This window comes from Amphiprion ocellaris, chromosome 16 (assembly GCF_022539595.1).
Source record: "Amphiprion ocellaris isolate individual 3 ecotype Okinawa chromosome 16, ASM2253959v1, whole genome shotgun sequence".
Lineage (NCBI taxonomy): Eukaryota > Metazoa > Chordata > Actinopteri > Pomacentridae > Amphiprion > Amphiprion ocellaris.
In genome coordinates, this window is record NC_072781.1 from 17,167,129 (window position 1) to 17,192,576 (window position 25,448).

Consider the following 25,448-nt stretch of genomic DNA (forward strand, 5'->3'; position numbering starts at 1 on the left):
AAACTTCCCGTTCATTTTTACATGAAACCACCTCATGTGACTCAGCTGCAGCATCAAAGTGTCTCAGTTAAATCAACTGCACAAAAGATGAAGAGCAGTGTTTTAAATATCTGGTTCTTTGACAAAAACTCAAAAGTACGGGTCTGTGTCCATTAAAACTTCAAGCTAGATCAGAACTGTGACTCCCAAGGTATGAAACATCGGCAGGAAACATCCAAATGCTGAGCTCAAAGTCGTTACACGCCCTGAGGAAGCTAAAAGTTACTCGGTTGATAAAATTATAAACATGCTACAGCTTGAATCAGTTCACTTTGACATAACCATGAAGCTGTTTTTTGCTCTTAACTGTGGCAATGAAGAATTTTTAATTTGATACCGGTCTGTTTCATGCCGCTGACTGACCTCTTTTCTAAGGCAGTGGCAGCTAGACCTCATCAATTTTGCAGTATTTAGACTCGTCTATCATGTCAGATTTTCTCAGATGTAAAGTTGAAGTAAATGAAACTGGTGTCCAGAACTACTACTTCTTGCAGCTGTGTTGTTTCAGATTATGGTGCATATATTCAATTTAATTTGTTATTATAGTTATATAAAGCTTGTAGAATCAGTGCTTTTATGTTGATGTTTTCTATATATTTATGATAGAGAACATAAAACTGGCATAAGTATGATTTTAGCTTATATCCCCATGTCGTTCATTTGTCATGTTTCTGGCCTAGTAAAGCTAAGTTGGTGTGGATTTTTCAAAGCTTTCTTTTGCCTTCTGTGTCTGGAAATGACCTTGATGATTTATGAATCAGATCTGTAAAGTTAAGGACTGCAAAGTAAAAACAATGATCTGAAAGATGCTACAATGGATAAAAAAAAAAAAAAAAAGTCGAGAACTGAGCCATGTAATAAATCTTCATGGGGCCACTTTCATACTACAGTTAGTCGTTTGTTCCATTGTTAATATAAAAAGATTGATTATTATAGCAGCTCTGAATAACCATTTTAAAATATGAATATGAATAAATGCACCATTACCTGTAAGAGCACTGCTGCATTTTTCCTGCTGCCCACTGAGACAAGGAAACGTTTGTTGTATATTTGAAAGGTGCCTTTCTTTTTCTTTGAATTTTCCTTTTAAATACCAATTCAAATGTGAATCATGAGAGCTCTTTGCAAATAAGTCCTCTCTTGATGTTGCCTCACACTGTGAGGACATCAGTGAACAATGACTTCTCTCCCAAATGAAGGAGAAGTGATCCGCTGTCAGTGGGGACTCGGCTTCAAATGGGTTACCAGCAGGATTGGCAGTTGTTAAGAGGAGGGGTGTTAGTGAGTTGGGGGTGCAGGGGAAATGAGCTTTAGATAGTGTGAAGTAGCCAGTTACATCCATGTGTGTCTGGTGCACACATGATGTATCAGCATTGGCATACTCTCCTACCAGATTTGAATGCTGCTTAAAGAAGGGGCTTGTGTTTTAGGGTTGAGGGTGGGGAAGGCGCTAGATTGATTTGGCGTACTGGCACTGGCAGAGATCTAAATGGATTTTGACGGCACCACCTGCGGTGCTGCTCTCTCTAGTCCATCAGTCACAGGGAGATTTCTATAAAAGGTCACTTCCCTCTCTGAGACGCTGAGATGGGAACACAGAGCTGGAAGAGAAATGGCGAAGTGACGGGGATAGAGCAGGTAGCAAAGGACTGGAGAGCTCTGGATCAGTCTCCTGCTACAACACCAACGCGTGCAACCAGCCATCAAACATGCTGTTATCTAGATCATTAAGGTTTGTGGCTGCGGTGTCACAATGAGTGCCATTGTCTTGTCTTGAAAACACCCTCTGCTGTCACTAGGGGGCACCCTTTTATTGTTGCAATTCATTGTTGAGGCTGTTGAGTTTTTATGGGGTGTACGGTAATGCATTGACTTGGTGTTTTTGTTCATGTTGGCTCTATAATTTTATAATGTTGTAACTACAAACCAGCTATTTTCACCTCAAAGCAATTATGTCTTATTTCCTTTCATCTGTGTGCATAAAACTCAGTCACCTACCTGGATTTTTGTTGCTGACACACAGTCCTGAACATCATTACTTACTAAACCACCTGCAATAACATTAATCTCTTCTATGACAAGCACCAAAGACTGGTTTAAGTTCACCTGCGTGTCCTGAACATATAAAATGATACGACTCTCAGGGACATGGCGGCTGGGGAACCAGCGACATGCAAATGCTGCGGCCAAACAAAGGAATGGGAGTCAGGTGGGTAACACGTCACAAAGAAGACGACGAGTTAATGATTGGTTGTGCGGCTCGCTTAAATGCTCAAGTGGGCACACACAATATGGCAGCAGGCGCAGTTTCACAATGTGTTGCTGACACCGAGCAAAGGGGCTCATTAAACTGTCATCCTATTTGGTAATAAGGGGCTGGCACACACTAGCTGGAAACTGATAGCCCACAAACAGCACATTACCACTTCTTTAGCTGGAGGGGATTGGAATTTACTTTCTAATTCCAAGTCAAGATGGCTGTCGTTTTGGTTTCTGAGGCATTTGCAGCAAACACTTGTCATACTAGTGTCATCTTATAACAACACAGCAGTATGTCTGTTCTTGAAGAGGCTTATTATCCTGGCATGAGCTCTAGAACAGCATATATGTAGTTCAATGACACAATCAAAGCACATACATTCAGTTAAGCTACACGGCTGCAGCTTGTTGAACATCTCCGCCCTGAGTACCTTGTAGTGTGGCAGCTTTTTGGCCTGGGAGCCATTATGTCCCTAATTGCCATTGGCGCGAGTGCTGATGAATACCAAACCCATTATAGCCGGAGGTTTGATTCCCTGCTGAGAGTATAATTTTGTCCCCAAGAGAGATCTCGAGCGATACTAAATTTACAAATAAATAATTGAAGAGCTGAATAAGATGAGTAAATGGCCCCCAGGAGTGAGGACATTCGAATGCGGAGGCAGCATCAGCGTGCATCCCTCTTGATTTATCCAAGCGCCCTGGTGATGCTTATTTAATGCTTTTGTTAGTATGCTGGCAGTATATTCTGTAGCAGCCAGGTAATTTGGTTATCTGTAATGAAGATGGCAGGTTTTCTGCTTCACAGGACTCCACTTGAACACATTTACTTAATGTTTTCATTGTGTTTTACTGGACCTCCAGTATCTACTCTGTCTTCATACAGCTCCCACTGCTTATGCAGGATTCTGGAGACTGTTCAGGCCAACTGTGTCGTACTAGTCCAGTGTCTGAAGTGCACATCAGAAAACTGTCACTCTGTGGTATTAAACAAATGCAATTTCCTTTGACTGGAGTGCCAATAGTGAAGGCGAGGACATAAATGATTTATTCATGACTCTGCCTCTTTCAGGGTGCTTCTGTTGAGAACATGATGGAATATATGACAGCTCTTCTCCTAAAGAGCATCTGAATGAGTGAGAGCAGCGTGGTGGTTAAGTGGACCACTGAGAATATTTTCCGGTTTTTGTCTCTGGAGTTTTGGCAAGACTCATTTTTCCTGTGGTTCACTAGAGGATGTGGTTCCATTGTGAATTTGTCAGGAGTATCACAAACTACAGCAAAAACAAAGGGAAGCTGATTGAGGAACCGCTACAGTCTGGGTGCATCAATCAGTTTCTTTTCTTCAAATCAATACAACTCAAAATGAAGTTTTGTTGTCTTGGTTATATCACTTCTACACTTCACTGCAAACAAAGAAAAGCTCAAAACTTCTTATAAAGGTGTGTTGTCAGCCATGTTAGCAGTGCCTCTGTAATGTCTGTCTGTTTGTCCACCACGTTGGTCCACAATGAAATGCCAACTGACTTTCCATTGATGGTTTAGGTTTAGGCTCATGTCCACATATCTGCAAAACTGGTATCACCCTCAGCTATACATTGTGTTAATTAACACACTAAGGTTCTGAACATGACAAACTGTAGCTCGTAATGCTAACATCAAGTTATTAGCATTGTCATTGTGAACATGCTGACATTAGCATTCAGTTTAAACCACCAGCTTAACCCTCTGAACTCCAAAACATGCTGATGGGTTTGAAAGACAGGTGATCTTCAAACAACCACTGACAACACATCATTTATCAAAGCCAGAAACTCTAAAAACATGGTTTTCAACTTCCAGAACTTTCCTTAACTAATCATGTGTGGTGTCTTGTTCCGTCAGGAAAATTAACCAAATCTAAACTTAAAATCATGAAATTTCATCAAAAATGTAAAAATGCATGCTTCTTGGCACAACTGAGCAGCCATAATTTACTCAGGTGCGAACAACGGTAAGATAACAAAAAATCAGGGACTATGCTGAACTGTAGACCGTGTTTACACAAAACAGACAAAAGACAAATATGGAAAACATTTGTTTATTGCTCAAAACCTATTGGAGCAATAAAATAAATTTGGCATGGCTCAAAAACAGCATGCAGAGGAAGGAGTAAGTTGTTGATACAAGATACGTTCAGCATGGTGAAATATCTTTCTAGAGTTGATGTGCACAGCTGGTGTGGTAAAGGTTGTTAAAATGTAAATACTAAAATACCTATACCATGCAGACAGTTTTTTTACAGTATTGACATAATGGTTAAATAAATAGTCAAAGAAATTCAGTTTAATTTTTTTTCTTTTTTATGATTTATGGCATTATAATTGTGAGGCCACAGCAAATAAAAATGTCACAGGAGCAAAATATGCCCAGAGACTGCTTGGGGTTCAGAAGGTTAAACAACGTTTAATTACAGCCTCAGAGAGCCGATGGCTATAGGCGCTTAGTCTTGTTTAGGCAAAATTCTTCTGCTGAAGGTGACAGTGGCAAATTCAGAAATGTGTTTTTGTGGAAAATGTATTAACCTGGAGTTCCCAAAAGAAGCCAAGGAAAAAATAAGATGTTCAATGGAGCCAGTTTGTGAGCAGGTGAAGTGTTGCAGTTTTTATGTCAACATATTTTGGGAGAGTTCCTCTTTGTTGGCCCTCTTACTGCTTTCCAGATTTAGTTCTCAGAGAAAATGTTTTTTTGCAGCCTGAAGCAGTGGATTTAAAGTTTAAAGTCTCTTCTAAGCAAACTCTGTTTACCGAGTTCAATTCCAGTTATAATGACAGTGAATGCGTCTTAAGATTTCAGACGAGTGACTCAGCATCCAGAAATGAGATATATATCAACCCAAGCACGGATTTTGTACACACAGGCAGTTTTTTGTCAAATGATTCTTCTTGTTGTGCGTTCGTGCATAACCCCACAATATGTGATACAGTGGCAGCTGCAGTCTGCTTTGTGATCCTACAGCGAGAGCATCATGGGTTATTGAGTGTCTGTCTGATAATCAGCTTGTCCCTCTCCCTCCATTAGCTCCGTTCAGATACATTCATACATTGTGGGCGTCTGCGTATGCTGACTGTGTGTTTGTGTTACCTGCAGTGATGTCGCACTCGAGCAGCCCAAGCCTAGCTTAAACACATTAATCACAGTCGGTGACTTCAACTCAATTACAAAGACACACAATTTCTCTTCTGCCTTATTATGCGCGGGCTCTCATAACACGCATATCGCTGGTGCTGTGTTAGCAACGAGCCGCCTCTAATTTGTTTGACAACACGAAGGCCTCACAGATGTTGGCTGCTTTTATTGTTACAAGGCCTTGAAGAAATTACGCCATTATTCACTTTCAATTAGAGAGCTGCTCAAATGCTCATAATTCAGAAATCTAAACACCTTGCCATCGCTAACTTCTGCAGCCTAATTAAAGGCCAGAACTTCATCATTGGGAACTGTGCATCAGTTGTGTGATATGCCTGCTTTATTGGCTTTGTCTGTCTACATCACTGATTTCAATCATCACATTCATCATACGGTATCTTAATCAACCTTATCTATTCTGCAGAAGTAATTATTTCCTCATACGATGGGTGAATTCATATGATGACCTATATGAAGCAAACAGCCTCTTTGCAACACCCAGCAACACATTCTTCTCATCTTTCAATAGTGTCTCAGTTCTGTTTGTATTATGAATGAACGGCCTCTTCGATTTTGGCCGAGGTCCTTGGCAGCAATCAGTGATGTTTAACGCCTGCTGAGATCACTGGTGTGAGGGGGAGGCTGAGCTCATGAATTTTCAATGCAGGCTCTGTAGACGCCTTTGTGAAGTTCCTTCAACACCAAATATACTGCCACATGTATCGGGAGTAAGGGACTGGCTGTCTTCTTTATGGGCTTTTTAGTGCCGATTTTATTCGCATGGCCTGCCAATGACAGCAGCCCCCCGCAGACTTACAGGAAGTGGTAATATCACCCAGTGCTCTGGTTCCACTCAGCGCAGGAGGAGGCTGTGCTGCTTGATGTCTTGTCCCGTTCTATAAAGGAAAGATTATTTTCATCTGTCACGCCCGAAAAGGCTCACTAGTTGTGCCACCGGTTGGCATGGCGACTGGATGGCACACTGACTCTCCCCTGCGTGCGACAGTATTAGCACAGCAAGAAGTATTAAGTTAACAGTTAATACACTTGTGTTTGCACCTCCCATCTTCATCTGGTGTTTATACGAATTGTTTCTGATTGCTCAGTATTATTTCTAAATTTGGCTCGTGTTCAAGACTTAGCCTACTTAGTCATCTCGCATCTGTACATGCTTTGTGCCATCCAAAGTCAGGCTTAATGCCCCCATGTATTATTCAGTGGCTATCTCCTTGCACGCTGCTTAACGGAGCCAGCATGAATGGAAGTTGACAAGGGAGACTTTGTCAGGTAGGATAGGATCTCACATAGCAATTAGAGGGGTGGCAAGTGAGCTGTCTGGTCCACGTACACCAGATCTGCTCATGAGATATGTGATAGCTCCTCCAGTAGCCTCCCTCTTAACTCTGATTGAGCAGATTTGGCCACTTTGAATGAAAACGACACTCGGGCAAGATCAGTTTTTGTGACACACGCATGCAGCCCCCATAAATAGCCCAACTATCTCCACAGCAGCTCTTTCACAAAGTATGGACAGATATGTGTGTGTGCGTGCGTGCGTGCGTGTGCGTGCGTGCGTGTCACAGCCACTTTCTCAGAGACATTTTTCTTTTCTTCCTGCTGTGCCTGCTCCTAAGCCTGTCTCATCTCCGAGCCGATGCTGTCTAATAACCACCATTAAGACAATGATACAAATGATATTTCAAACATCAGTGTGATTCAGAACACCCAATTAGGTGACTTTGTCTCTGTGTGAGTTCTACTCAATGTGATCAGGCTAAGTGGCATTACATTGGAGTAGTTTCCTGCTATTTTTGGCTCATCTCTCCTTAAAATGAAACATTGTCTTCTTCTAACCCTTAATCTGAGGTTTTCGTCAAGGCATGTGTTCAATTAAAGGGATAGTTCAACTTTTTGTGGAAATACCTTCATTTGCTCTTCGTGCCAAGAGTTAAATGAGACATTTGATGCTTCTGTAAAGTAAATATGGAGTTGTTTGGCTCAGTTTAGCAGAAAAACTTCTGAATGTTTTTACAGGCACAGAGAGATAAAAGTATCAAGTATTCTGCAAGGAAATAGCATTGACCAGAGACAAGTCTGTGACTGACTTGCTCTTTTACCCAAAGATTCAAAGGTCGGAATCACTGCACCAGATTGTGGGAAAGAACTGATTCTAACTGGTTGTCGAGTTGCACAGATGCTGGGATGGACAGATTTACGAGGCCAGCAGCTTTGTCTGTCTGTATCTTAGTGGAAAGGAGGAGAAGGAGGAGGGTTTAAATTGAACGTTATGGCTTTTGTGCACATATATACACGCTGCAATTTGGTATAAGTGCATCCCATTGTGTTGGAGGATCTGCTGCTGTGGGGGGCATATTCTCATGTTTCATACATGAGCTCATTAACGGTGCTCAGATTGCCCTCCTCTCCATCCTGACTAAGGCTCAGCCAGCCTCCGTCTGCCTCCTCAGGCACCGCTCACTGCTGGCAGAAGGGCACGGGAAGCAACATAAGCTATCCATCCAACTTCATGCCCCACAGAAAATCTGGCATGATATAAGGAACTATGCCACGATACAATCCCCTTTTATCCTCAGGCCGTCTATGGTTTTATCTCCTCTTCGAGCAGAGGGAATGATCTTTCCTCGATTGTGTGTTTGTGTTAAGAGAGAGAGCCAGCTGGTCCTCTGTATTGAACTGTACTGTTGCAGTTTCTGTGCACAATGCCATCACCAACTGTGAACAGAGTCCATGTATGAAATAGCTAATAACAAGTCAATTTTAATGATGTTATGGCTGTGATTTGTTGCTAGGATACCCCACCATTGCTAATAAAAGTACTAAATAAAGTGAAGTAACAGGCTGTCGCACTCTTTGTGCTTCTCTCTCCATACAGAAAGCCGCCTGAAAGAGAACACTACCAAGTATATCGAGCTACTGGAGGACAGATTGCACAGGTAATTGTGTTCAGTTCTCTTTCTCTTTTTTTAATACACACATGAAGACTCAGTGTTCCCCGGGACTAATAAACAAGGAGACATAAACAGAGCAGCAGCCTCCAAGGAATTTCCTCTCACCTCCGTTGTCCTCTAACCAGAGCATCATCTCCCCAATACATCACCTCACCAACCACATCATGCACTCACACCTTTTTTTCTCATGCTGTTGTCTCCTAGAGTCCCTTTCTCACATTTCACTCCGTCTCTCACCTGCACAATTTGTCTTCCTCTTTCCACCTTTCCACCATCTCACATTTTTCCTATACCTTCTTTTTCTGGCATTTACATCAGCTCATTGTCCACCCTCCCCCCCCCTTCTTTTGTGTAAACCATTTTAGACAAAGCAGTGTCTTTTTCTGTTTGTTTCAGAGCTTCTAAATCACTGAGGACAGGTCTGTCGTGTTGTGAGTGGATGCCCAGCCCACCTGAAAGATTTGGTTAGCTGAGCGTCTGAATTTTCGAGCAGAGGGTGTGGAACCCGGTCAACTTTTGACACCATACGGCTGCTTATGCTTCCTTATGTAGATTAGAGCTGCTTAGCTCATCTCCTCGGCAGACAGGCAGCACCAAGCAGCTGTGATGCGACTGGTTCTTGTTCTGCAGCATTTTGGAGCAATTTGTGTTTTACAGATGGATAAATAGAGCCCATAATGTTTTTTGTGTACACCATATGAGCTGTATTTTCCACTTTCTTTTTTTTTTTAAGTGTTTTGAAGAGGAAGGTGAGGCAGAATGGGCTTAGTCTGAGCTTGGAAAAACCTTTATTATCAGAGACCCTGTGTGTCTGTTTGACCCTTGTCTCTGTTTGCAGTGTGGAGCAGGTTTAGCTCTTTGTGTTGCATCCTTAGAGAGGCAACTTCACCTCCTTGGATTGGAGCCAGGAATCAGTCACATACTGCAGGGCTGTTTGTTACTGAGGAATGCGCAGACTGGGGGTCTGCATGGTCAAAGAGCAACATGGCTGCGATCTCAGTGCCCAGCAGGGAAGCATGCCTGTGGATCTTTTCTGTCAATAGGGCAGATGGCTGCTTTGTGTGGTGTTTGTGTGATGTTTCTGAGAGTACCTGTCTGCACCATGTGTCTAATGTGAAAAAAATATAGTGGCAAAACTTCTGGCTTCTGACAGTTTTCTGAAGTTTTTTCATGTAGACAGGTGACAAATTAAAGGAAAAACCATAACCCAATGAATGCAGATTCCACACAGGTGCTTTGCAGCGTACAACCATACCGTTAGCATGCAGCCATGCTCTGTGGCATGTCTAAAAATGCTGAGCAGTCCCAGCTGATTCTGATTTTGCATCAAGATGGCAAGACGTGAAGATCTAAGTGACTTTGAAAGAGGGTTCATTGTTGGGGCACAGATGATAGGAACTGCAGTCACAAAGACTGCACAACAGGAACAGTGACTAAAGTCCCATAGTCAGATCTATGGGACTAAAGATATCAGTAAATAGGGTCGGAAATCGTGGTCGACTGCGCGCATTTGCAGTGCAGGACGTGATCAGACTGCCAGTAAGAACAGTCCGTTGGTTTTTAAAAATAGAGATGGATATTAGAGCAGGCTGTATGAAGCTCCCATTACAAAGATGAATGTACGTACAGCTGAGAGTGGAGCAAAAACTCTTTCACAGATATGGAAAAAAGTGATATGGGATGAATCGTACTTCACCCCAGTGTTCTCACCCAAAGGACACAAGGGGCATCTGAATGGTTTGATTAGCTATAAAATGATGTGAATCATTTGTTGTGGTCTTCACAACCACCAGATCTTAACCTAAATGAACATTTATTGGAGATTTTGAACTGATTGGAGACAGAACTCTCCCAACCATCATGAAAACACTACATGAAGGAGCGTTTTTTTGAAAGAGTGGTATTTCATTCCGGGGCTGCACAATGGCTTGGTGGTTAGCACTGTCGCCTTGCAGCTAAAAGAGCTGTTCATGTCCCGGCCTTCCCGGGATCTTCCTGCATGGAGTTTGCATGTTCTCCTTGTGCATGCATGGGTTTTCTCCAGGTAGCCCGGTTTCCTCTCACAGTCCAAAACCATGCTCAGGTGAATTGGTAACTCTAAACTGTCCATAGGTGTGCTTGCGAGTGTGATTGTTTATCTGTATATGTAGCCCTGCGATAGACTGGTAACTTGTCCAGGTGTCATCATATCATATATCACATTTCTAGCCACAATACATTTCTTTTTACTCACACTATAAACATTTTCATGCAGCAGTTTATAAGCCTCTAAAGTATGCAACACATTTACAAACAGAAGCACTACAAAAAATATTCAACAAAATATTAGAAGACTGTATTAAATGTTAGAGAACAGACAACAGAATTAAAGCCTTGAGTATATATTTAAAAAATGCTCATATGGTGATTCAGTGTTGCATTTCCATAAAGCCAAAAGACTCAGGGTCAAATTTAAAAGTAATTGTCAAAACTGATGCGAAAATGCTGGAGCCCAAAATTCACATAATGCATCTCAATGATATCATTGCGACACCCTCCCTCTCTGTGACCTTCTGTTTGTAATACAGACTTTCTGTTAATAACTTCTCCAAGTCCATGACATTGTCAGGGTTATTTTGTTTTTCAGATTTTGGAAAGCTCCTCTGGGGCCACAGAAAACATCAAACTCCTCAACAAAAATAAACAAAACTTGGTGTATAAATCAGCGGAGTTGCCCCTTTAATTTATTACAAAAATAGCTTATTTATTTTCCTCTGCTGTAAACTTTGGAGATTATAAATCCAGCAAGCTTGCTTCTGTTTCAACATCAGCCCCTGTTAGTCCCAGACCACCAACACCAATAAAACAAAAATACATCAGCGAATGTTTGGCCTCCAAACAGTCTGACTACTGGCTGTTTTATCTCTTCTTTTTTAGTGGAGCTCCTTCGTGCTCCTCTGTTTTAGTTTCTCTAACAGATACTTTATTGCAGAGAATACAGATTATATGCTTTAGATTGTATGCATCTGTCATCACCATCGGAAGAAAAATCACATTAAAGGACACCTTCTCCGCTGGCTCTAAAATCATTTTCCTGCTCATCACATTCTCTATTAATTGATTGGCTCTCCCACCTTGGATCATCCTCTGTAGCCAGAGGCGGTCCAGCTCCAATCACAAATGCAGCACTGACTTCTGGCGAACACCGGCAGCTTTCACCAGCTCCTGCTTGGCACAGTGACATATATTTGGTTTGACTGAATGTGCAGTTTCCCCCACATGTGTGTACACCACACAGACACACACACACACACACACACACAACAGATACACACATGCACCCATCATCCACTGTAAATGTTATCAGTCAGCTCTAATGTACATTACCGTTGATGGAGTGCCGTGCTGATGGAGACGGGGAGGAGGAGGGGAGGAGAGAGGCAGATTAGTATGGTGAGATGTCTGGTCTCCGTGGAGACGGATGGTGTTGAAAAAACCAATTATCTCTTCCTTGCTAACGATTAGAACAGGATGTTAGAGCAGCGCAGATGCTGTAAGTGTGTCACCAGAACAAAAAACATTTTATTCAGATTAGCAGCACCATACGGTTGATTCATACAATTTGTGGATGTTTCATTAGCAAATGCTTCTCGTATTTGTCCTACATTTGTTGTTCCGCACCGTTTTGGGTGCCATTCATCCCGTGTGATGGAAACAAACCAACTGGTGTCATTAAAATGCTCAGACATGTTCTCTTAGTTAAAGTAGAAGACACGCTGTGGGCATCTAAGCAAGAAAACTGAACAGGAATGTGCTCCATTATCACTTTTAATGCACAAACCCTTGAATGCACCTCAGAGAAATGTGTTTGAAACAGAGGCACCTTAGTTGCTCAGCTGGCTGCTGTAAAAACCTCCCCGAGACAAACCTACCTTCACCCACCATCTATCACACCTCTTCCAATTGTTCCCATCTTGTATTTCTCTGTATTATTAGCACCTCTCCACAACTGGTGTTATTTCAGATGGCAATGGTAAGGCGAAACATTAGCGTCTCCCTTTTCCTTTCTAATGTGTGAATTCTCATTTTGTATACAGCTTTTGATTATCCTCAACACGAGTAATTTCTTGGTGAGAGAGCGCTTAGTTCACTCTGAATGTACTGAGATAGACGTCAGCTGTGGATGAAGACAGGAGCTGCTTTTCTGTCTGTTAATCCAGCCCGGTGTGTGAGACGTGGAGATGCAGCCGAACATATGAGCTGGGTTTGGTTCAGACTGTTGGTCAGACAGTATGTGAAACCCATTCAGCAGTTCTGGTGTATTTATAATCCGTCCTCAGTAGCTGTGAGTGTGTAGTGCCTTGAGGAGAAAGAGCAGTCCTGTCAGTCAGCAGTCCCACAGGGAGGACTGTGGAAGGAGTGTGCCTTCCTGCTTCTCCTTCTTATTACTGGGCCATCAGCGGCGCAGCACGCCCACACCCGGCCACCGTCAGATGGCAGGCCGAGCGGCTGCCACCAATTAACCCCTGGGCGAGAAGTTCATACCAACGGGCACCGGGACGCCACAGTCACCGGGATGCTTAAGCGCTGACGTGTTGCCCGAATTTTCAGTACACAGATCCCTTTTGCCAAAGCCAGTTATTTGTAATGAATTGTGGCTGTCGCTGAAGAGAAGCTTTTTGTGATAGATGAGGCCAGCTTTGACATTTTTAGAGGAATTTATGATTGTACAACACAGAATCCCAGCAGAGAGTGATTTATGGGCATGTGTGTGTAAGTTAACACATGTGTGCTAACCCATATCTGTGTGTGTGCGTCGCTCTCCACTTCAGAAGAGACAAATAACAATGGCACGGCTCATTGGGTGCGTCCCTACTATTGCAGAATTGGCAGGGGCAGGGGAGGGGCCGGGCCGAGCAATTTTTCTATTGTCTGTCTGCCAAATGAAGGTTAGAGAGCGGCTGAGAGGCGTGCGCTGGCAGGGTACAGAGGTTGGCAGCCTTTTCAGGCAGGAGATGGGCTGGAAAACAAGTGGCATTCAATTTTCAGTGGGACTCATCACTGAGAGAGATGGAGAAGGAACAGAGGGAGAGATTAAACATTATTGTCTGGGTGCATTTTGCCTTTGAGTTTGTTTACATATGATGGAGAAAGAGCAATTTCTCAAATCTGAATGCGCAGCAGGGAAGCAGTCTCTAGGTGAAAATACTGAATATATTATAGATGCTTATGTGTAAGTATATTTGTGCTTGGAGTGTGAAATTGTTGTTTTTATCATTCTGAGTCACTCAATGTGAGAATTAATATTTGTGACAGAGAATCTTCTCCTGGGATGAAAATTGGCACATAGAGAGAGATGGAGGACATTTCTTCCTTAAGGATGTTTGATCCATCTCGTATGTATAAATCCTTAAACCTTTGTCCCTGCATCCTGTCAGCTTTAGTTTGTTTTCTACACAAGATGGACTCCTAGAAATAAAATTGACCCCCCGTGTGTGAAGTAAAGACCGAAAATATCTTTTCTGACTTTTTAATAGTTATGATATTGTGAGTGTGCGTTTGTTGTGTGTGGTCTAAAATATATTAAAGGTAAATTTTCTAACAAGATCAATGGATTCGGGCCTTAAAATGTCACTTGGGAGCACACTCATTTGGGAATTTGTTATCTAAAGGTCACTGAAAGAAGAAGGTAAAAAAACAAGAATATTTTAAAGGTCAGAGGTCTCAAATTCGAGCTAGCTACATTAAAAAAAGGAGGAGTGTCTTATAATTCAACATCAAGCCTCCCATCCTCTTACAGGTAACATAACTGTAATGAACTAAACAGATACAACAAAAAATCTGGTCTTACTGTAAAACACAGTGTCTTTTTGAACAGTAGAACTTAAAACAATGAACCAAGTCAGTGACCTTACTGTTCATTCTCGAAGTACATTCCATCAGCTGCAGCTCCTTCAGTTCTTCTCTTCTGTTTTCATACTTGCACCTTGGATGCCACGAGGGTCATGGCGAGGGAGAGTGAAGGAGGATGACTGATTGTGACTCAATGAGTAGATAAACAAAAAAACAATCCTCTTGTCCTCCCTCTGAACTCCTCCTCAGTGACCCCGGCAGAGATAACACTTCCAGGCTCCTCTTTTTTTCTCTCTCTGCTGCAGCTCTTTGAAGAAAAGGGCAGCCTATCAGGAGAACATTCACTCTCATTACAGTTTGTCAATGGAATTATAAGCTCTGAATGATTCACTCCTCCACTGTCACTCAGTGCTTTATTTTAGAGATGCCTATTAAAGATGTCCTTTACTGTGCCTGAATAACTGCTGTGCTTCGGTTAGCCAGACACGCTGTCTCTCAATGTATATTTTCATTATATTCATCACCTGTAGTGCTAATATTAGTGTTGCTGTGATGCCTACACTTCTTGTTTACATTGTTTCACAACATATATGTTCAGAATCTTAAAGACATATAAATGTGAAGTCAGTGCTGAAGCATATTTCCCAAAGTGTTTTACTAATTGTCCAAACATAAGAGACATACATAAGACAATATGTACATACTGTTTACCTACTTACATGCATAGGCATATGTCGTATTATATCTTATCATGTTTATATGTGATAGTCATGGTTGGAGCACTGTTCTTGTGAATGTGATATTTCGTGAACAAATTTTGCTTAAACTTGAACTGATTAGAATTTGGTGGTCAAAAGCTACTATAACCTCTGAGACACATTTTTGTATATGTTAAGAATTATGGCAAAACTGCACACAAATGTTATATAGGATAAAATAGTGGATGGATGATGTTTTATACCCAAAAGGTCAAAGGCCAACTTCTCTGTCACATGCAAAAACCTTTTTTTAGCCGTTATTCAGCAGCATAACTTAGTAACAGAAGTGGGAACTCAGTTTTGGTTGGATCCTGAATTTGTGACGATGCTTATGACCTCAGGAAATAAAACAGGAAACTCTGGTTGCTTGGTAATTTTATCTTTTGTAGGGGAGTGAGGTAGATATTTCTCCAGCATTTGCCTGAAAGAGAAATTTCTCTGAAGGAGAATTTTCTCTGAAGAGAAACCAAGAGTGCCAGCTATTTATAGTATGAGAGTATACACAAAACCATTTTTCATGGGCTTGTTTTTAATGGTTCAGCAGGTTTGACCTTCAGAGCTCTTCTTGACAATCACAGACATTCTCAGTCTGTATTCTATATGTTGCCAAAGGAGCTTCTTCAGACTGAAACCAATTCCTCATGAGTGCCTGAGGTCTCTATTCTTGACCCTCCTATGTATGACGCACATACATGTTGAGCTGAGAGCCTGGTTAGGTTTAATATAAAAATACATATTTTTGCATTTTGATTCCTGGAAAGTAAACATAAGGAACTGAGTATAAATAGATGATTCGCATAAATAACATAGATAAATGAACAAGAAAAGTACTCAGAGAGTGCAGCACTCTGCCAAGGCTGCTCAGTCGTTGTATCATTTCCGACGACTGAAATCTTTAAAAAAAAATCATGGCAGAAATCACGACATTATAGAATGTGGCCATTTAATATAGATGTACCCACAAACACAATGACCTTGCGCTGAGCACAGGCGTGTATTATGTATGTGTACATTATGTACAGATACCAAATCACGTGACCTAAATATGTGGTGGGTGACGGGAGTTGATGGGACTCGGAAACACCCCCACAATTTAATCAATTGTTCCTTGTATCATTTCCAATGGATAAGTCCCCATAAGTCCGCACCGGTCGATTTATAGTAGGATCGCAATCATGTGATTGTCAGCAGGCAGCTGGTAGCATTCACTTGTTGTCATAGTTACAGTGATGCTGTGCCGCTATCTCGCAGTGATACAGAAATCTTTAACAAATCCGTGGATCCAGACTATAAGCTGCATCACTGCCAAAATCTAATCACTTGGTCCTTGTGTCATTTCTGACCTTCCTTGAAAATGTCATCCAAATCCGTTTGTCCGTTTATGAGTAATGTTGCTGACAGACAGACAGACAGATAAACGTGCACCAATCGTCACATAACTCCACCAAGACTCTGCCTCCTTGGCGGAGTAATGATAACTTATGAGCTTACTATTGAGTTTGTTTCCTTGATTTTGGATTCCCCTGAAAGGGTGGCGATTGTGCTATAGACCTTCTGTGCTGCTGGGTTAAAGATGTGTGTGAACCATCCATGTTTTAGAGTTTGTAGCTTCTTTGCAACACCAATCCATATTTGAAGAATTGTTTACTGTCATGCCTACAACTTAGTGTCCAATTAGAATCAGTGTTATTAGACAAGCTTGTGAGCACATGCAAGGATTTTGAGTTTTTGTTTCTCTCAATGAATTTTACACATTTCAGGGTTTATTACAAGTCTGGACAGACATGGTTGTAGATTTAACCGCACTCATTGGAATAAGATGTAACCACAAAAGGCTAATTCTAGTTTATTGCACTATTGTGTCACACTATATAATTTCAGATGGTGTCACGTTGTATTTGATTGTACAGTCTGGAGAGATGTTTCTTGTGTTTCTCATATCACATATCATGCTGAATATCAGATATATAAAACATCATTGTATCTGATATTGCGGTGTATTTTATGTAATTGTATCGTAGTGCATAACGCACTTGTCTCCCTCTCTCTCTAGTTGTGGTTGCCCAGGCTTGGAGCGAATCTGGGAAGCCGACCTCGAAGCATGTCACCTTTTCTTGAGAGGTCTCCAGCTGCGGACTCCCAGCTGCAGTGGAGCAGATATCGAAGACCTCCCCCCCGCAACAGTTTATCCTCCAACCCAACTATGCACCAAAGAGGAAGAAGACTGTGCCATGTTGACTGCTTTAGGAGGTCGCTGGTGTCCCGAGGCCAACTTACAGAACTCAGAGTTCACTAAGGTAACAGGAAAAATCTTGTTAACAACACACAATGTATTATTCATCAAAATTTCTATGTATAGGTGCTACAGTGCATGAGAGAGGCTTCGATTTAGAGTGTCTTGAATGTAAAAGACTCCCTTATGAGAGTTTTAACCACTGAATTCCTACATATTTTCTGCAGATAGCCCGTCTATGCCACTGAAAGGTCAACTAAGAATGGCACGTTTTCAGATTTACTTGCTTTTCTGTAACCTCAAATAAAGTCTGCCTCCTCTGTCAGACTTACCACTTGGCTGGAGAGGACATTTTCAGTTCATACATTCATTATTGTAAGAGTCTGAAATTCTGTCGACTGCAGTCAGATGAGCAGAAGTCTATTAGCGTGTTTGCTTGAAGGTATTTCCTAAACGAGGAAAGTGTGGGCGTGAGGGAGGCAACCACTTGGAAACACTTTGGCTTCCTTGAAAAATTTCATTCTGCAGAGTGCAGATCTGAGAGTCTGTTTCTGCACGATTACATGCGTTTAGCTGGAATGCATGTGTGTGCTGTGTGAATTCTCTGCGCTGGTGTATCCCACAGTGAGTTGAGGTCCACTGCCTCGGGGCCGAGTCCGACTCCCTCTCTCCACTTCTCACACTTTCCTCCTCCCACGTAGTCTGTCAGACTCATCTGAGATAGGAACAAAGCCAACAGAGCCAAAAAAGATACACTGCACAATTTCTAGGCATGTTTTTGGGAGATTATAGTTTGTTACTTTGGCTCACAGATTGGTATTTACCATCTTGTTTGCTGTAAATCTTTAATCTACCTGTTTCAGTAGACAATGCAGTGATTTACCGCATTGTAGGCATAAGCACAAGTTTGTCAGTAGTCTTAACTGGTGCTGTTGGCAGAATTTGTGGATTTTCATGGACATACTTCTTTTGCAACCTCTTTAACTTCTCTCATAGCCCTGTTCTGTGCATCCATAGAGACACACTTTGCACTAATGTCTTCTTTCCCTGCCTTGCCCTGACTTCAGTTTACAAATTGCATGGATCTATTTTCTGCTTTCCCTTTGTTTTTCTCTGCTTTTCTTTCTCCTCCTGAAGCCCGGCCCCTCCTAACATTTCTCCAAGAACTAAAAGGTGAGACAGCCAACCATTTCTCTCTTTTGTCTCCGTCCTGTGCGCTCTGTTCTTTGTGTCCTCTGAGCTAGAAACACTGGAGCTCCATGTAGTAGAATTCACCCTGGAGTTTATCATGTGGCTGCAGAATTGTACTTTTTAGTTTTACATTTCAGCATAAATCCTTCGGGACGTGCTCGATTTAGATTTTTTTTTTTCCGTAAATGGCTGAAAAATATTCTATTGAATACAATAGAACGAATCTCTAATATCCACAGACGGAGTATAAATATTGGTATTGTAAATGTAACATAAATAAAAATACATTCATGTGTCAGCTAAGCAGCTAACATGTTTTATATTAGGACAAGCCCCTTATAGTCTCTAATAAAAGACGAAAGATGTGTAGCAGCACATTTAGTGGACAATTTTTGTTCTGCATCTCAGAGGAAGCAAATAGCCTTTTACTGATATTGTGTTTCTGCCATTTAATATCATTCTCCATGGATAAAGCTTCTCCTTTACTTTTTTCTAAATGCTCAAGGACATGCCCATCAAACATGTCTTTCCATTTGACCGCTGGTTTGGTCAATATGAGTATTTTCATCTCAAGGAAACACATAGTGCTTTACTGGTTGCATGCCAGACTATCTTTGCAATCTCTTCTTAGAAAACTGCATGTGACAGATTACATGTTGCTGTGAGATGGATGTAATTAGAGACAGCAGCGGCGATCCAGTATGTTCGTGTGAGTGGCTCAAAATTGCAGTATTTGAAACGCTCAGATGCTGCATGAAGATGTATAGATGGCCAACTGTGTTTACCTGAGAGCAAAGCAATGAACGCTGTTAGATGCTTGGCAATTTTTAATTAAAAAATTATAATTAAAACTTCTTATGTACTTACCCTAAAGCCACAAAAACTATGTTAACCTCCAATAGGTACAGTAATTACCTCCTTCCTTAGTGAAGAATGTACAATTACATAGTCTGAATGCTAACAAAGGAAACTTGCAGTACAGATGAGCCAGTTAATCTATTTTCTTCTTGTCAGTTCTGGTGATGAATAATTACAACCTATTCCTATTATGATGATGCTGCACACATACAGTACACAGCCAACATAATTGCATTTTCAATAATTCATGAGCAGGTTCATGACGGACCTTAACAAATGTTCCCTTTTCATTGCAGAAACTGGAGGAGTTTTTGTTCTGCATGGAGGATAACCACCCAGAGGTTGGTAATGTTATCTCTGTCACTGCAGGGTTGAATGTCATCAACGTAATTAAAGTTATGTTGACGCTGGGGGAAGCAGGAGAATCTGTTAGTTGACCTTACGTTCAACACGACCGCTGTCACCTTTTTTCACTGTCTGATCAATACTGATCTACATGAGGAGCCTGGCCTGGTGTCCCAGACTGTCTGAGTTTGCACCACGCCTTTTAAGACCTTTATTCATCCAGCGGAGGGTTTTGCTGAGCATATATTCTCCTTCCAGCACCTTCCTGCTTTGTATTCATTCATTTATTCACACCGGATAACCAAACAGTATAGAGGCAACTACGCTTGTTAAAGGAGCATCCCATGCAGGAATTTTAAATCAGAAGAAACTGACAATAGCAGAGGAGTAGATTTCAGGTGGGATGCAAGAGATACTTTTCCCTCAAGATTTAGAACATGTGCAACTTTATTTTTCACACACTATAATGTTCACTCAAAGATGGAACATACCTCAAAACAGATATGTGTACCATGTTCTGAATGTAGAGAAAGTTCTAACATTAGCACACATCTTGCTGAAACCCAAATGAGCCATTAGAGTCCCCAGTGGGTATTATTTCATTAATTAATTTGAATTAATTTATCATTGTTTGGAAAAGGAATCACATGCACATTAAAAGATATTCCTTCGCCAAACAAAACACACAAAAATAGGGCAGGAGAGTAAATCCAGCCAGCAAGTTGCACGACTGAGCAAGCATAATAGTAAATGAGAAAAGTTGTTATACAAGTAAAATTAATATTTAAAAGCAGGACAGAATGCCTGAAAGCATTGCCACAGTATAGTGTTATTATATTTTGAAATGTCACTGCTCCCTAATTTTGGTGTTTTCTTTTACAAAAATAAAAATAACAAAATAATTTCCACCATGAATTGATGCAGAAAAGACACAATTTAGAACATACAAATTTACCAGAATGCAGATAAAAAACTTAATGGTTAGACACCCAGTTTTCCCAATGTTTAAGTCGAACCTACTTTCATGGATAGCAGTATGTGAATGTATAATACTGGTTTTACAATTCTGCAAACCGCTTTAGCCCTTTAGCACAATACACTGTAATACACTGATTCCCAACCAGGAGTACATGTAGTAGTCAGCAGCTGCATGGATAGACTGGCTCAACTCATCAGAAAAAAACACAAATTACAGTTTAATTAAACAATGTAGTGGACCTGAACAGGTTCAAGCAGAAAATAGAAACACCTAAAGAATTAAAGTAGATAATTAAAAGTGAAAAAGTGCATAAAAGATTCCACTATCCACCTAGAAATATGGCAGTTAAAACCTTTTGCTAAAAGTAATTATAAACAACTTAAATTGTGAGCAAAAATTTTTGGCTAACAGTTGAAGCTTTTAGCTAAAAGTTTAAATGTTAGCTAACCGTAATGGATACACAGTTGATATAACTAACTAAAACTAATAAGCAGGCTAAATTATTCGCTACAGGTATTGCTAGCAGTTGTTCGCTAACAGTGTGGATTAACTGTTGAAACTGTTGAAAGCTGGCAGTAATGGATAAATGTAAAATATATAACTGAAACTTAAAAATATCTTAAGTTTCTGGCAAACAGCTGTGGTTAATGTTTGCCTTCAAATTTGCAGCAAGGTCATATTTTTATATGCAGATCAGGTTAGTAGCAAATTTGCAGTGGACTTCTAGCTAACTTTATGGAAAACTTCATCCTTTGGCTGTATCCACTTCATCTTTTGTCCCAGCGAATGACAAGAGAGAGGACAGTCCATCGCAGGGTTAAAATAAAGAGACAGACAATCATTCATGCTCACATTCACAACTTTAGTCAGTTTAGAATCACCAAACAATCTACCATGCATGTCTTTGGACTGTGTGAGGAAACCAGCAGGTACAGCTGACCAGTAACTCTGCCAGAAAACTATGAATAACACCTTTACTACCAGAAATGCTGTTCAGGGTAAACATGAACTGACATGTTTGCAGCTAATTGCAAACTTTTCACTAAAAGGTCCCTAGGAGTTTAAAACTACTGACAAACTGTGGTGGAAAACCACTGGTGAACATGTTTGCAAAGTTGCAAACTTCTCCTAATTAGAAGAATATTGCTAAAAAGTTTGTCCCTGGTGGCCACAACCACAAAATTTGCTGTCAGTATTTACCTTTTGTAGGGGCGACAGTTTCGCTACATGAAAAATGTTTTAACAGTATCCACTTCTACATATCTGAGTGTTAAAGAAGGTCCAGTCCAGACCAGCTGACAGGCCTGTGGAGGTACATCAGATGAAAAAGACGCTGAACCTCACCTGTAATTTATGCGAAACAGAATGGCAGTTTAGCCAGTAAAGTCGAACAATGGCAGCTGGAAAGTGTGTCTGAAATCAAGGATCCATTGTTTGAAAAGGTGGATAGAACAGTGGCCTCTCTGTGTGAACTGTGCAACTTTAAATCACTCTGGATTATTGAAAAATTAGCTGACATCAAAATGGTTCAATCACAATAAAGTATGATGCATCACTGAGTCAAAGGATATGACGGCGGTTTAATAGTGCAGGTATCTTTCTCCTGATGGTGGTGTGATAGCGCTGTGGAGGAGCTGGATTCTCTGCTTCCACACAGCGTCTGACCTCTTTCTCCTTTCCATAATGACTTTAAGTAAATGATTTCCACTTAGCTGCTGCCAAGCTGCTGCCCTGCCGCCACAATGGAGATTGATTGGTGTGTGTGTGTGCTTGTGCAAGTGTGTGTTTTGGCGCTACCCTGTTTTCTTCTCATCTCCACTAATTATTCTTTTATCCTCTCAAGGTCCTCACATCCCCCTCTTCACACTGACCCAGAGCAGCAAACATGAGTAGAGACAATATCAAATCAAAGTGTTGAAAGTTTTTGATTAGATTTGTTTGACTGCTATGCAACAGTTCCTTACTGTTTGTATAAAGTGCCCAGTGTATACTAATTATATCAGTATATTGCTGTTGTAGTCAGTAAACAAGAACTATATTGAATTTTCCACTTTGTACTGACTGGAAATTCCATGATGTTTACAGACATCAAAGTGGGACTCAGTGATAGTTCTCCTAGTTTAACTTTACTAAAAAATCATGTTATTCAAGACTTTTGAAAGATTTAATACTGGTACATGCTTTTTTTTTTTTTTTTAAATCTTTTATTCCCCAACTGTGTTCGTGTTCTGTGCAGCCTAATAACTACACAGTATCTTTGGATCTGGTCTATTGTCTGTAGTAATAGGTGATCAGGTACACGTGCTGCCGGATGTTCGTCAAACTGCAACTTTTGAATATCATTGCCAATCAAAAACCATCTAGAAAAGCTTGATTTTTTTTTACAATTGTGGAGAATTGTGCATTGTTGGACAGAGGTGCACAAACCTGAAGCTGTATTCAAATTCCACTTCACTCTTGAATAGTGGCCAAATTATGTACACTCAAAACTGTCATCATGCAAACTATGAAATGGCTGATTTTTGAGTGCTCTGTTGATGGCCACTATTGCCTCCTAATGAATAGCAAAACATTAAAGTCAGTTGGAAATGGTGGTGACACATTTCCAGGAAGATTTTGGAAAAATTGCATTATAAAAAAAACATTTTGCTTTCTAATTGTGAAGTTCAGTTTTCGGTAACATTAAAAAGTTACAGATGGATTCATGACCAAAAGCAAAAGTATTGCACCTTCCCATCATTCTAAAACTGTGCACAGATGTAGCTTTTGTAACTAAGGTGATATTTTTGAGTATATTTACTTGAATGTGTACATTTACAACTCAGTAATGATGTGTGACACAACTTCCCTGGTTTTTGCACTCCTGTTCAGAAGCCTAAAAATTGGAATTAAACTGTCGCCATTTTGTCATTTTCAAGTAGGATGTGACAAATGACAGATGGACACTACGCGTGGCCATACAGTAGCAACCGGTCACTCACAACTTAGCCCCATACTAAAAAGAAAACCCTGATTTATCACATATTTTACTGTAAATGGGACCATAATTTACAAAATGAACACCATGTTGTATTAAGTTTGACTTGCAACTAGTAATTAAGACCATCAACTATTTGGAAAAATGTTTAGTAATGGAAGAAATTAAGGGAGACGTTGGGTCGTTTTCTCATAGACTTCTATATAATCACACTTCATTTTGCAACCAGAGGAGTCGCCCCCTGCTGGTTGTTATAAAAACTGAAAGTGTAAGGCACATCTGCATTAGCTTCAATTTTCAGACCTGGATATTATGGCAATGTTTTATATACAGATAAAAAAAATGTTACTGAAGTTTTCAACTCTTAACATTTACAAACATGATCGAGGGAGGCCTTGATTTAATGCTGTAAGGGTCTTTGCCTATAAGTTTTTGTAAGTAAGGTTATAATACCATATAGTCTTAGCAATATTATTATATTAGTTATGTTATTTTCCATAAACAACAACAGTGTAAGGTTAGCTTTAATTTGTATTATAGTCAGGTAAAGTAGTATTGTAAATAATTTTTGTGGGGTAATACCTAATATGTATATTACTCAGTTTAAATCAACACAAATAACACTATATCTTTACCCAAATATTTAAATTTGTTGGGTTTGTTTCATAATCATTATCTTTTTTAGTGGAAAGCACTTTGATGCACTGGCTGTTGTCTTGTATATGTAAAAATATATGTGAAAACAGGTTCAAAGATCAAGCAAATTCAAAACCTGTCCTGAATGAGGTTGTAGCATTGGGACACAGTTATAGTTCAGAATTGGTAACGTCTCATATTTTTGTTGCACATGTTTGTAGATGATCTTTGTCTTGGAAGAATGGATAATGGAGAGTACAAAAGATGAACTTTCTAACAGGGAAACAATAGAAATAGTGGGACAAGTTAATCATAAGCTAGTTAATTTCTTATTTAAAATGAATTAAGCCTCTTTATTGTTTGTAGAAACAATTATAACCTTCAGCATAACATCAGCGCGATAGTATTGCTTTGTTTTGTCCGCTTGGTGCAGAGTGTCAGGCAGAACAGCACCCATGGGAGCATGCACATTACCTGCTGCCTCTCACTCATTATTGCTTGAATAATCATACCTGTGTATACATGAGTTTGATTATCGAATTCCTAAATAATTTGCTCAACTTCATGCTCCTGCAGTCTGCTTTGTTTACCTTTGGTCTAATAACAGTAGCACTAATGTGCAACAGGAATCAACACATCAATACATGCAAGCCAGTGATTGTGTCAGCCAAATTAAAATCCCATTGCTAATATTTTCTTGTTTGTCAAAGGCAGCGATAGCAAAGACTATAGTTTGTATTGTTTTGATCACCGCTTGGTGCAACAAAACAGCTTCTGAATACATTTTTCAAGTTTTTTTTATGACTGAAGTTGCTAACAAACTGTCAGCCGTGTCACTCTTCACAGTGAGCTTTTGTTTTCTACCCTGTAGTTGTATTGACTTTACAAAAGCAGACTGCAGGCTGGCAAGTAAAGAATCAATCAGCTACATAAACACAATGCACTTATTTGCTGAAGATGTCTCTAACCTTGATGAACAAGCAGCTCTGTGAATCTATAAGTTCGTTGTCATCCTCTTTGTTATTGGAGCACAAGGATTGCAGTATCATCTAAGGTGAGGACTGAGGTTACACTCATTGTAGCAATTGTTTGTTCAGTTGAAGTTCCTCAAACACAGAAACATGTTCTCTTTAAATATTGAATACTGTGGGCTATTTTGCATTTGGAGCACAACTTCTTAATTGCATCAGGACCATCTTGTACA

General features: G+C 40.4%; 1 protein-coding gene across 4 annotated transcripts in view; it reads left to right on the forward strand.

The window, feature by feature from the left end:
- The window catches only part of disc1 (DISC1 scaffold protein), a 50,383-nt gene that overhangs the window by 19,665 nt on the left and 5,270 nt on the right, over nucleotides 1-25,448 (forward strand). For 2 of the 4 annotated variants that reach the window (XM_055018726.1, XM_055018727.1), the window contains exons 10-12: nucleotides 8,360-8,420; nucleotides 17,079-17,322; nucleotides 19,604-19,648. In XM_055018726.1, coding sequence (XP_054874701.1) covers nucleotides 8,360-8,420; nucleotides 17,079-17,322; nucleotides 19,604-19,648 — 350 coding nt within the window. Of the gene's footprint in view, nucleotides 1-8,359; nucleotides 8,421-17,078; nucleotides 17,323-17,485; nucleotides 17,629-18,395; nucleotides 18,432-19,603; nucleotides 19,649-25,448 lie in introns of those variants that run through there. The other 2 variants (XR_004846071.2, XM_035941452.2) reach the window with 2 other exon arrangements.